The sequence below is a fragment of the Mirounga angustirostris genome, unplaced genomic scaffold (assembly GCF_029215605.1).
Source record: "Mirounga angustirostris isolate CCGP_5_RB_7025 unplaced genomic scaffold, mMirAng1.0.hap1 SCAF_12, whole genome shotgun sequence".
NCBI lineage: Eukaryota > Metazoa > Chordata > Mammalia > Carnivora > Phocidae > Mirounga > Mirounga angustirostris.
The window spans coordinates 65,268,417-65,282,840 of record NW_026991720.1 but is presented as its reverse complement, the minus strand read 5'-3'; the positions used below and the strand labels follow the sequence as shown (position 1 = coordinate 65,282,840).

Below are 14,424 nucleotides of genomic sequence, written 5' to 3'. Positions count from 1 at the left end.
GATAGAAGACTTGCCTTAGCAATATTAGGCAGTCTGCTGCTCCCTTGTCCTTTCAAAGTTACTACCTGAATGGCTCATACCTCCTAGCAGTTTTTATGTTAATTCCTTTCCAAGCTGTTGGTTGTATGAAGCTTAGTCTTTGGTAGATTCTTCAGGAAAAACTCATTGGAACAATATTCCTTGTGTTCTCCATACTTTATGTAGCAGTAACTCAGCTGTAGTTTTTAATCTGTGCCTATAATACTTGAAGGTCACTTTAGCTTTATTAAAATGTGTTCAATGTAGGCTGTTCTGGATAATTTTCTCAAGATAAATAAATATATACACATACACATATGTATACACACACATATACTTTAGAGATTTTTAGGTTTTTGTTGTTTTGCTTTTTTGAGAGAGAGCACAGGAGGGGAGGGGAGAGGAGGGGCAGAGGGAGAGGGAGAGAGAGAGAATCTCAAGCAGACTCCATGCTGAGCGCAGAGCCTGACATGGGGCTCCATCTCATGATCCTGAGATCATGACCTGAGCCAAAATCAAGAGTCAGACACTCAACTGACTGAGCCACCCAGGTGCTTCTGTATTTTTTGGTTAGTTGCTTTGGTTTCCTTCAGGGACTCCTATTAAACATGTTGGATCATCTTGCTTATGTTACATATTAATCATTTTCTCTTGAAATCTTTTGATAAGTATAAAATTTGTCTTGTGTTCCATGTTCTGTTTCTATTTCTTTTAAGGCATTGCCCATTGTGCTTTTTGTAATTTAGTCTTCATTCCTGAAATAAATTTTTCTTAGGTTTCTAAGTCTTTCCTGAGTTTGGTCACCTCTCTTTTTATTATCTTCCTTGCCCTCAAACACATCACTTCTGATTTTTCTAATTCTGAGATTTTTCGTTGCTTCTATCATTAAAAAAATTTTTTTTTAGCTAGTTTTGACCTACTGGTTTACAATTTTCATCCTATGTGGGCATGTTTTTCTTGCATGTTTTCATTATCCATAGACCATCATTTATTCCTTGTGCCATTTTCCCTCATGGTATAATTATGTGGGATTAATTAGCTTTTTTTTTTTGCTCACAATTTAAGGGAAATGAATTTTCCTGTACTTTTAGGAGGGATACCTCATTCAGGATAGCTCTTCTAGCCTCAGAACTCTAGTATTCTCACTTCTTGTTTTTATAAAATGACTTAAAATCTCTTCCTTCTGTTACCACCCTCCTTGACTACCTTCCCCAACTTTATCTCAATTTTCCCTTTGCTTGTATTGTCCCTGTAACATTCAGTTTAGCTTAGACTCACAGTAATTTTCTCTTTCGTGTTGGACTCTGTGTTGGAAGCAGCTTTTGTTAGGTTTGAGACTAGTCATATAGTTCCAGTACTTCAGACTTTCTTCAGTTGGTGTCCCCTTGCACTCCTGTAGAACCCCCTCCCAATTTTGGCTACTGTTCTCAGATTGGCCTTTTACATTTACCTTCTGGTGATTGGTGTTCTTTTGTTCTCAGGATCTTCAGAAGCCCGCATACTTTCCTTCTGCTGCCTCTCACACAGATGCTGAAAACATGATGGTTAATTTCTGAATCTTTGTCCCTACTAACTTATATTTGAAGTTTTTGTGGGGCTATTTTGTGACATTATTATGTTGCAAATGCTGTCCGTGAGTCTTTGGTTTGGCTAGTTTCGTTGCTCTGTTGTCACAGGGAGCTTTAAAGTCTTTTCTGCTACCATATTTTCTCCTTTTGGAATGTTTTGACATAACTTTTATATGAAGAACTGTCTTGAATATTGACTTACTGCTCTACCTAATGGAGAGAAAATGCTACATATATTAGAAACCTGCCATAATGCTAAAATAAAAAATAAGATGTTAGTATTATGAAGTGAAACTGTTCCTGGACATATATAGAGAGGGTGTGTTTGTGTGTGTGTGTGTGTGTGTGAGAGAGAGAGAGAGAGAGAATTACTGAATTTATGGACATACATTCCAAATAAAAGTAGCTGAAAAAATGCTGGTAGTATTCTCTTCTAGATGGATGGATTTTTTTCTGTTTGTGACTTTCTTCCTTTTCCCTCATTAAAAGGTAAACTTTGAGGAAAAATGCCTTTGTTATATATCACAATTTGGGGGAAGTTTTTCCCTACTTTAAAAATCAAGGGTTCATCAGTAATATTGGTTGTTACACTGTGGTCAAAATATGATTCATTTTGTAGCCTTTTTTTTTTTTCCACTTTATAACATTTATTTTCTTTTTTTCCCCTTTCATTTTCCAAGTTTTTATTTAAATTCCAGTTAGTTAACAAACAATGTAATACTAGTTTCAGGTGTAGAATTTAGTGATTCATCACTTACATACAACACCCAGTGTTCATCCAAAAAAAAAAAAAAAAAAAAAGAGGCAAACCAGAAAACAGACTCTTAACTCTAGAGAACAAACTAAGCATTACTGGAGAGGGCATGGGAGTGGGGGAGGATTGGGTTAAATGGTTGATGGGTATTAAAGAGGGACTTGTTTGTTTCTCTTTTTAAATTGGGATATAACAGTAAATCTACCTCATTTGGTTAAAAGTTTTCCAAGTGTTGGGAAGCCTGGGTGGCTCAGTCAGTTAAGCATCTGCCTTCGGCTCAGGTCATTGGGCTCCCTGCTTAGTGGGGAGCCTGCTTTTCAGGCTCCCCCTGCTTGTGCTCTCTCTCTCTCTCTAACAAGTAAATAAATAAAATTTTTAATGATGCAAAAAAAATTTTTTTTCTAAGCTTTACCAAAGCTTTAACTGGAAGTTTGCTCTTTAAAACAAAATTTTAAAGAGCAATTTTGTGGAATCATTCTTCTGATTACAGAATATTTGCTTTCCTTTCGATTACAATATTACTTTCCATCCTTTGACCATCTTATTTTGGTTCTTTTATAGTTTCTAATATGTTGTGATTATTTCTTTAGTGTCTAAGCCCATTGGTCATAATGGATTTAGATGTTTGGAGTCTCTATGAATTGAATTCATTGGAAGTTCATAAGCTTATGAACCTTCTACTAATTATGACTTCACCAAGGTTCTTTAAAGGACTATTATTTTGGGACACCTGGGTGGCTTAGTCGGTTAAGCATCTGCCTTCAGCTCAGGTCATGATCCCAGGGGGTCCTGGGATTGAGTTCTGCATCGGGCTCCCTGCTCAGTTGGGAGCCTGCTTCTCCCTCTCCCTCTGTCTGCTGCTCCCCCTGCTTGTGCTCTCACACACACACTCTCTCTTTCTCTGGCAAATAAATAAAATCTTTTTTAAAAATAATAAAAAAATAAAGGACTATTATTTTGCCACCAGAAAAAAATGAACCCAAACATCTTTAGCATCTTATCTGTCATATGTGTAATTACTTTGTAGATGTATTCCAAATGTCAGAGCTCCATCTTACTTTGTTGTGTATTCTTCCATTGCTTGTCACCAGGCTTTATGGTGATCTTAGTGAAGTTTTTTTTATAACCTTGATTCAAAAAGATACTCTCTTGGGTTTCCTTTGAAAACAGGCTGAAGGCTTTTCTCCAAATGTCTTATCTCAATTTATGTGCCATTTGACACAAATTTGATTGAGTGAGCTATAACCCAGGGAGTCATTCCTAAATGGCTGTGTGACTACATTTTTTTAAAAACTGTTTTTCTTGACAGACCTCAGGTTACAGGCTGTGTCAGGCTTCGTTTGGTCAGAAGCATGTTTGTTTCTCTTGTCAACTTCTTGATTGGTTCCTTTCCAGATTTCTGCAGGGCAGCCATATGGTCATTTCTGCATGTTTTCTAGATTGCCTCCGTGGCAGAATTCCAGGTCTGGTTGATTAGTGTTTCAGAATCTACCCACACTAAGAGGGCTTCAGTTTTTGCCCTTTAGTTTGATTTCCGATAGCATGTTCAGATCTCGTGTCCTTCCTTTCTCTTATCTGAAATTTATGTAATTTTCATGATTTTATGTGGCCAATGTTTTTTCATATTCTTATATATATGTCAAGGAAGAAAGACTCATAAAGGCCATTAGTAAAGTCCCTGGACAATGCTGATTTTGGAAAACTGAACCTAGTAATAATTCTACTAGATGACCAATATTAATGTATGTTAGATTGGCTAGAGAAGTATACTAGTCTCCTTTCTACATTTTTAAATTATTGGTTATACAGTTAAAAATTTTTTTAGTTAATTTATTTTGAAAATCATTCTCTATAACTGTCAGGTAAGGAGGAAATTACTCAATGTTAGTGATGTTAAAGAAAAAAATATTTATGAGACTTGTTAAAGGTAAGCCAAACTTCATTCAGAGAGACTATCATGTCTGAATGAATGTAGTGTAGGGACCACTGCCATGGAGTTTTGGAATGGGGGAGAGAGATTAGGCTCAAACTCTGAATACAACAAGGATTAGTAGGGATTTCTAGGCAAGGAGCAGGGTGAGTATTAGTGGATGAAAAATTACTATGGAGGAAGGATAAGGAGGGAAAAAAATTATAAATATAAATTTATAAAAATATAAAATACAAGGATTAGTAGGGATTTCTAGGCAAGGAGCCGGGTGAGTATTAGTGGATGAAAAATTACTATGGAGGAAGGATAAGGAGGGAAAAAAATTATAAATATAAATTTATAAAAATATAAAATACAAGGATTAGTAGGGATTTCTAGGCAAGGAGCAGGGTGAGTATTAGTGGATGAAAAATTACTATGGAGGAAGGATAAGGAGGGAAAAAAATTATAAATATAAATTTATAAAAATATAAAATACAAGGATTAGTAGGGATTTCTAGGCAAGGAGCCGGGTGAGTATTAGTGGATGAAAAATTACTATGGAGGAAGGGTAAGGAGGGATTCTGGCTAAACAGACCTCACAGGATTATTGTTAAAGGTAGGCCAGGGTGATCAGATATCACATGGGGGGGGGGGTGGAGGTTGAGAAACCTGATCAGATATGAAGGGTGATCAGAAAATGAGGATGGGGGATTCTTTCTAAAATTGGACAGTGCAGAGATAAACATGGAAGCCCAAAAGTTAGGGCCTACTTGAGAATCATTCAGAGGAGCCTGACTAAAGTTTGGTCAAGGAGAAACTCTTTGACAGTGATAATAATTTAAAACTATAACTCTCAAGGAAGAGGTCTTATTACAGAAATACTGAAGCAAACCTCTGACAACAGATCTTTAGCAAAATTATGGTTAACCTCAGTGAGCCAGTAGGAAGAATATTTCCAGCCTGTATTTATTTATGGTTGTTCTTGATCTCCACTAGATCAGAAACTGTATCATTTCAAGTTGAAAAAGACAATTTAATGTCTTCAGTCTTGGCTCTTAATTTGTTATTTTGATTTCAATGATGAAGATTGAAATTGTAATATGAATGAGTTAAGTTAGACATCATGAAAAGCTCATTGATTTTCTGGTAAAGGTTGTTTAATAAACTCAGGCCTAGATGCTTTAATCAAATTAATTATTAACATTTAATTTTACTCTGCTTATATATTTGATTTAATTTTGCTTTTGGACTTTCATTTTATAAGGGAACCTACTTAATATACTTTTTCAGACTTCCTCATATTTTTCAGGAAGTAGATTTTATTGTACTTAACTTTTATTTGCATGCAAAATGCCCTGTTTGGGTGGGAAGGTCTCTGTCCAAAAGAAGCTATATTGAACTTTGTTATCTCATCTTTCTGGTGCCCCTAAGCATTCTGCCTAGAATGCTCTGTATTAAAATTTGAAGGTTCTTATGTCATGGCTGGCACTACGTTTAGAAAGTGACCTTTTGAAGGAGATGATGAGTGTTTAAATTTATTAGATTCTAGGGGTGCCTGGGTGTCTCAGTTGGTTAAGCATCAGACTCTTCATTTCAGCTAAGGTCATGATCTCAGAGTTGGGAGATTGAGCCCTGGGCTCCCTCCTTGAGGTTCTCTCTCTCACCCCTCTGCCTCTCCCCCACCCCACCACTCATGCCCACTCTCTCTCTCTCTCTAAGAAAAATAAATAAAAATAAAAAGTATTAGATTCTAGAAGTTTAGCTGCTGGGAGCCGATTTCAAAGAATTGGGTGATATTTTTGCAGCAGGATATTTCCTTAGGTATATGTAGTCAAACTTTCAGTGCCTTTAAATGGGAGTAAGTTATTGTCATAAAAGGATTTTATTTTTGAGCACCTACAATTCCAAAGGGTCTAGTACCAATCCTTCAGACATAGGTTCTTAAGCTTTTAGTAGCATTAAGAGTCACCTGAGATGCTTACTAAAAATTCAGATTTCTTGATCCACTACCAGAGAGTCTCACATGGTTGATAAGAAATAGGGCACAGAAATGAGCATATTTAATAAGTCTTACACTTTGAGAAGCATTGCTTTAGGACTTCTGTGTTTCCTAACCCTTATGATGCATCTGAATCAGTCTAGTTTGGTTTAAAAAAATATGTTGAGGGCACCTGGGTGGCTCAGTCGGTTAAGCGGCTGCCTTCGGCTCAGGCCATGATCCCAGGGTCCTGGGATCGAGCCCCGCGTCAGGCTCTCTGCTCAGTGGGGAGCCTGCTTCTCCCTCTCCCACTCCCCCTGCTTGTGCTCTCTCTCTCACTATCTCTCTCTCTCTGTCAAATAAATAAAAATAAAATCTTTTAAAAAAATAAAATAAAATAAAAAAATATGTTGATACCTGGTTCCACCCTATAACTTCTGGGAGTGTGGCCTGGTAACTTGAGTTTTTAACAAGCTGCCTGGTGCTCCTTATACAGAAAGCCGTATAGGATCCCATCCTTGAGTTCTATCGCTTAGTCCACCATTGAATTGCCTGTGGGTCTTATGTCTTTATATTCTGGGATCTCCCAAGATCTCATTTCTAGATGAAATACTAAAAAACTGCTTCTTTTACTTCTCAGACAGGCCCAGGTGTTAACGTTGTAGTGGCTAAAAAGCATTGCCGGTTTTTTAAAACATTTTTTAACATTGTTCTAATCAATACTAGGTAATTTAAGGCATATACATACACACACACATGCATAAATGGGACTTAATGACTGTTTTCATTTTGAATGTTAACAGGGTTAAGTGATAAACGTGATTATTTTTACTATGGTAACTTAAATGATAAAAAGATTTTACACATGTCAGAAGCTTAAATTTAAGACAAAATATCATTATGCTTTGATACTGTTGGCTAGCAGTGTTAATGGGACATTTGAAAAACTAGTTATTATGAGTTCTGTGATACAGACAACTGGAAAAATTGGATTAATACTTAGTTGTCATAAGCATTTTGCTCCATTGCATGGTTTGAAGATTCTTTACGATTGTAATCCATGATGGATTTTAAATAAAGTAAGAAGCAGTTAATTCATGGTATTATAACGGCTAAGTTTCATGGAATTATTGTCATTACACAATGGTTGAAGGAGTAATAGCTCTTTTTCAAAAAAGTTTTAAATAGTTATTTAAATGCTTTAAGTTTAGATGTGCTTTGTGTAATAAGTGTAAATGGAAAGCTTTGGCAAATATTCATCAATTGAGAGTTAAACACAGAGGACTGACAATTTTTACTTGCTTATGTAGATTGAATGTAGTACGAAAAAGGTTGGAGTGTTTTAATAGCCCCAGAAAGAATATGAGCACTTTTTTATTTTGCGTGTTGGTGTACATTCTGTGTGGCTACATTATGGCACTCAAAAATATATCATCTTTGCCACTTAGTAAGGTTAGTTTGGAAGATCTGGTGGCTTGTTTCATATGATTCTGTAGCTGAAGTTCTTTAAGTTTCCAATATCCAATAACTTTTTTTTTTTTAACTTGTGGAAGTTTTACTTTGTTTTCCACTGCAGATTAGCTTAAGTCATGAGATTTCCAAACTCACTAACCAGCCAATCCTCAGGCATTGCCACTAGAGTAAAAATTGTTGGTAACAAATTAATTAATTAATTTGACATCATGTTACATTACTCTGGCAGGTTTTTGCCTATTTTAAACAGTGCTTAGTTTGCTATTCAAATTCAAATGCTATTAGGGTTACCTAATATATAGCTTCTTGCCTTTAAACCTATTTCATTATTATTACTTTAAAGTTGAATTCCCAATTGGTTGTTAGAGAGCAAGAATTATTTTGTACAGTCCTCAGTAGGTCCCTGAGGAGCCCCAGGCCTACCAACTGCTCCTGCCATGTGGCTTTCTATTCAGGGAGGCGAAGAAGGGCTGGAAAGTGCAATCTGTAGATGAATGTAATGAGGAAGACTTTCTACAGATTGTTGCTATCAACAGTCATTTTCTGGTTCTGATATAAGGATGATAGTACTGGAAATGGATGTGATTATTTTTTTCCTTTTTTTTTTTTTTTTTTGCTGAAGTTAATTATTCTGTATTTTATCCTCAAATATTTAAGTAAGGGTATTAGCAACAGGACTGGTAAGTAGCATGGCAAAAACTCTTACTACTCCTTTGGTGTATTGGAGAGCTATATTCTTGCTATGTGCTGAGTAACTTATTTTTTGCCTTTTTGCCTTCCTGTCCTTCATTGGTGTGCACTTGCTGTGCATATACGGCATTATATTATGGTTTAATTATATGTATCATATCTCCCCCAACCAGTATATAAACTCCTTGAAGAGAGTCTGAAACTTATTTTGTAATTTCCCTTGGTACATGTAACAGTACTTTCCATATGGTAGATATTTAGCAAGTTTTCTTTAGTAATAATGATTACCTGGTTTCACCACTTATGAAGATACTGTTTTTCTGATGCCTTTTTACCTTAAGTAATGATAGTATTTATTTAATTGATTTTCTTTCATACTTTACATAAGTATAATTCAATATTTATTTTAGCAATTCTATTAAGTTATTCAAGCTCTTGTAAATTAATTCAAAGATTGTCTATAGTAATGCTTGTTTCTAGCTCATAAGGTGTCCTCTTGTTTGATCTAACTTGAATTGAGGTAATTTTGTATTTAGTAGAGAAATACTGTGATTACCCGATTCAAAACTAAATACATATTCTAATCACAACTGTAATCATGAAATAAACAATTTGTTGTGTTGAGTATATAAATTATGCAAAACCAGTGTTGATTTTCCTTATTGCACTACATTGTAAAACCTGAATTGGTAGGAGATGATACCATGAAATAAATAAACAAAAATTTGTGAGAATCAGGGCTTAGATGTTGAGACAGTTAAAGACTAACTCATTGCCATGATCGTTTGGATAATAGTAACAGGTCATCTTGTTGGAATAGAATTGCATCGTTTATGATTGACCTTTTGTTAAATCTAAGGCTTTTGTGATATTTGATAGATGGGGTTATTATGACTAATCATATCCTGGAAGAAGCTCTCCTTGCCAATTTTCAAACCTATTCTGAATTTTTACACTTCAAAAAATGTGGAAATTAATAATACCATGTCTTTGAAATTTTCCTGGTTGTGAGCTGTGGTGAGAATCTTTATTTTAAAGAATATGATTGAAATAAGACCTTTCAAGAATATTTGCCTCATATACTTTAATTTCCTAAAAAATGATGACTGGTAGAGTAAATCTTGTAACAAGATATGGATACTGTGTTGTCCTAACTTATTTTTTCTTTTTAAGGCAGACCTGTTTATTTGTTTGTTTTGGTGTTGGTAATGTCTGGTGCTTATCTACACATTCTTAACTCAGTTAAGCAGTAGGGTAGTAAAACGTGAAATTAGAGCTAAGTAGCCAATTGATGCATTGAGTCTAGCACCCAGTTTCAGTCCATTAAAGTGAGTGAGGCCATCTATTGAGATACAAGGAGAAAACATAATTTGTTTTTTATACATGTATATTTTAACTTTTTATTCCATATCATGTATGTTTTGTCTGTTTTATAATATTTAGCATATTAGTAATTTAGTACATACCACATTTATAAATAAATGACTACACATGTTGCTACATGCTTACCTATTTACCAATAGGAGTACTTAGTCAAAATGGCTTGAAGACCACAGTTCTGACAAAGTAGCTAATCATAGAGAATGGATACTAAGAGGAGAACATGTGATCTTTTGAGAGTGATAGGCAAAAGTCCAGTGATTAAATAGTAAGAGTTACTAAATATAAATTAAAATATATAGACTAAGAGGCCTATTTATATAGATTCTTCATTATAAAACATTAAAATGGACCCAACAGTTTGTTTTCCAAGTTAGGCGAAGTTTTAATAGCTGTAAGTAGAGTACATACAGCATTTTAATAGTTTGGAGCAATTTAAGTGTAGGCACGGGTTTTTCACATCTAATGGTTCTTCTTTTCCTGGTTATAGCTGACCTTTATGTAGGACCTTTTTTTTTTTTTTTAATTTAGTAGTGTACTGCTATAAATGTTGGTTTTTTAAAGGGATAATCTGTTTTTGTCTTTTGTGTCCTCCTGGTGGAGGGAATATAAAGTAACTTCTAAAAATTTTAAACAAATTATTATAAATTAGATTATGAGAGACATGTTTCCCAGAGTTGCTAGTATTTGTGGGTATTGCTTTTATAGCCAGAAAAAAAATACTTGAAAGAATTAATAGAAATAACTTCTACTACTATAAACAGTCTGCATAGATACTAGCTATAACAAGAAGAGAGAAGAAAAAACAGTGAAATAGAGGACATGTAGCAAGGAAGCATTACAAATAGGAAGAAAAAAGTTACATGACAAGTTAAATTTATTATAGCAATAACAAGTGGGATAAATTAACTTTCTACAATAAGGCATACTAAGTATTTTTTTCAAAAAGCCTAGTTTATATACTGTATACAAGAGACATAAATAAACAGAATGATTGAAAAAAATTGAAAATTAAAGAATAGGCATACCAGGCAAATTATAATAGAGAGAGAAGGGGGTCATAATGTTTAATTTGAAAGAGTTTAAAAAGTGATAAATGGAACAGATTATAATGGTGAAGTATGCAAACCATGATGATGACATCATGAATCAGTATGTGTCAAATTACATAGAACTAAAATATAAATGATAAAAAATTGCAAGAAAGAGGGGCATGTGGGTGGCTCAGTTGGTTGAGCATCTGACTCTTGATTTCAGCTCAGGTCATGATCTCAGGGTCCCTGGTATCAAGCCCCGTGTCAGGCTCCATGCTCAGCATGGAATCTGCTTGTCAGCCTCTCCATCTGCTCCTCCCCCCGTGCTCGTGCTCTCTCTCTCTCAAATAAATAAATTGTAAGAAAGAAAGAGAATTACTAGTTCTCAATAGTAGTTTAGAAATTTGAGAGTTCTCTTCTAAATCTGTGACAGATCCACTGGTAATTATATTATTCCTGTATTCTATATTTTTATTTCAGTTGATGTACAAGACAAAGAGCTATATATTCTGAAAACAGAAAATATATCTTCTCCATGACTCATGAAATGTTTATAAAAATGGACCATGTTTTTGGTCATAAAGAAAATTCAGGTAATTGCAGAGTAGATAGAAATAGGTCATCCTCAATTCTCTGCCCACGGTGAAATGAAATTAGAGCTAAGTAATAAAGATAGGGAGGAAATTTGTAATTTTTATATCTTCTCTAACTCTCTTGGGTTAAAGAAGAAATCAAAACTGCAGTTTTAAGATACGTAAGTAATGTAACACCAAAGTATGCTGTGTTTTGTTGTCTGATGAAAGCTACTTATGTATTCTGGCTTCAGGAAGATAGTTAAAGGACAGCGTTCAATAACAAATGTTTCTTGACTGTTTGTAATGTGCAAGGCATTTTAGTTCGATGTGAGCTATAACCCTGAATAAGACTCTGAGCCTTGGAGCTTGTAATTCAAGGGATTTTATTATAGGAAAGCACATCGATGGTAAATTAGTGGGGATGTATATATGAAAAACCCTCTATAATTTCTTTGTAAAGAAACTACAGAGTTCATTATGATCATTTTAATTTTCAACAGAGGTACTTAGAGTATCCAAATGGAGAGAAGTAGATTGTTACAGTAGATTGATTGAATGGTATAGAATGTCTGGAGATCTTCCTTTTTACCTCTGTCTCCTGTTAGCAGTTCTCTTTCATTGGACAATTCAGTTTTATCCCTCTGGGCTTCAGATTCTTCATACATAAATGAGGAAATTGAATTAAAATATAGAGTTCTTTATACCCATTATTTTTGTGTAGCTGTGAATAAATTGATCAAATAAGTATTGAGCATTGGCTCCTTTTCAGTTTGTAGAGACTTTTAAACTTATGTTCTGGTTGGGGAGAAAGACAAACTTAAGGTTCCATGCAAGCAGAGCTGGACACATGTATCTTAAACTAAAGACAGAGATGGAGAAAGAAAAGCCCTGGGAGAGGTTTCACAGAGTTGGTGTGACACCTGAGCTGGTCAGGGAGATAAGAGTTTGTCAACTGAACAAAGAAGGAAAGCGTTCAAGGCTCATTAAATAATAGAATGTATAGAGGCAGGCAAGGGAGTGTTTTACATTTGGGAAACTGCAATTAGTTCATTTGGCACTTTGTAGGTAACGTGGATTTCTAGAGGAGTAGCAAGACATTAAACACTGAGGTCTATGGGAGCCAAATTGTGAAAAGTACAGGCTCTAAGTTAAAGACAATGATTAACCATGGAAATGTTCTTTTGGTGGTGTTGGGAGGTAGCCCTGTAAGATTTAATTGAGATGGATGCAGAGATAGCAGTTAGGAAACTGGCAGTCCGGGTGAGACATGAGAGAGTCTTAATTAAAGTAATGGCAGTGAAGATGATCGGTAGATTTTAGAATAGGTCTCTAAAATGGGTGGGCTTCATAGCATCTGTAACAGCCCTGGAAGGATATGCAAGATTTAATATGTGAACATATTTTCCTTCAGAGAGGGTCTGTACATTTCATCAGGTCATATAAGAGAGCTATTAGGGTAAATACATATTTAGGGAAAATCAACATTCTCTTTAAGCTATGAAGTTTAAATAATTTTAAATTTTATGTAATTTGTCAGTGACTAATCTCATTTTTTTTTTCACTTTTTATAGTGGACAGGCCAAAAGCTCAGCAAGTTCGAAACTCTAGTACAATCAGACGAACCTCTTCTTTGGACACGATAACAGGACCTTACCTCACAGGACAGTGGCCACGGGATCCTCATGTTCATTACCCTTCGTGCATGAAAGATAAAGCTACTCAGGTAAAAAGAGCAAATCAAAATCAGCTTTATTATCCTGCAGTTCTTCTGTTTTGATCACATTAAAGAAAATGTAATTTCATTAAATTTTTCCAAATTTGAAATATAGTGTATTCAACCAAAGAAGGAAGCCATTTATTTATTTATTTATTTTAAAGATTTTATTTATTTGACAGAGACACAGTGAGAGAGGGAACACAAGCAGGGGGAGTGAGAGAGGGAGTAACAGGCTTCCCACGGAGCAGGGAGCCTGATGCAGGGCTCGATCCCAGGACCCTGAGATTGTGTGACCTGAGCCGAAGGCAGACGCTCAACAACTGAGCCACCCAGGCACCCCGGAAGCCATTTCTTTTAATAAACTTTAGACTTGGGCGCCTGGGTGGCTCAGTTGGTTAAGCGACTGCCTTCGGCTCAGGTCATAATCCTGGAGTCCCTGGATCGAGTCCCGCATCGGGCTCCCTGCTCGTCAGGGAGTCTGCTTCTCCCTCTGACCCTCCCCCCTCTCATGTGCTCTCTCTCATTCTCTCTCAAATAAATAAATAAAATCTTTAAAAAAATAAAAATAAAAAAAAATAAACTTTAGACTAATTGCTTTTTGTCATTTGGGTTTTAAAAGTTTTAAAAGTATTTAAAATTTAATAAGTAGCACATCAGTCTGTAGTACACGGTTTTTGAGACATAGTTTTAAGAATTGCTTAACAAATTAATATAATAACTAGTATCTATATGAGAAAATAGAAATAATCTTTGGAGAAAAGTTTACACAGTTCTTGGAAATAATTTACAAAGTATTTTTTTAAAGATTTTTATTTATTTATTTGAGAGAGAGAGAATGAGAGAGAGCACATGAGAGGGGGGAGGGTCAGAGGGAGAAGCAGACTCCCTGCCGAGCAGGGAGCCCGATGCGGGACTCGATCCCGGGACTCCAGGATCATGACCTGAGCCGAAGGCAGTCGCTCAACCAACTGAGCCACCCAGGCGCCCTAATTTACAAAGTATTAACACATGGTTTGTCACACTTTTTCTGTGTGTGGAAGGTTCCCCAGCCTTTTTGATTTGAGAAGCTTTTCCTTCCAAGTCAGGGAAAAATCTGAAAACATCTTAATTTATGATTTCTGAGTTCTTGACCATATCTTCATAATAGTAGTCAATCGGCATTATGAAGAACACTAAAAATATAAGAGATGGTTGTTGGCCTTAAAGAACTTGCAGCATAGTTAGGAAGATAGGATGTAAATTTATGAAAATCAGTAATAGGAGATAGTATATAATTAGATGTTTGATGAACAGAGCACTTAAATGTGAGAGAATCCAAAGGAATG

General features: G+C 35.4%; 1 protein-coding gene across 2 annotated transcripts in view; it reads left to right on the top strand.

Annotated features, from left to right (window-relative positions):
- Positions 1-14,424, top strand: part of GLCCI1 (glucocorticoid induced 1) — a 112,203-nt gene that overhangs the window by 22,550 nt on the left and 75,229 nt on the right. For both annotated transcript variants that reach the window (XM_054505277.2, XM_064575220.1), the window contains exon 2: positions 12,954-13,105. In XM_054505277.2, coding sequence (XP_054361252.1) covers positions 12,954-13,105 — 152 coding nt within the window. The remainder of the gene's footprint in view (positions 1-12,953; positions 13,106-14,424) is intronic.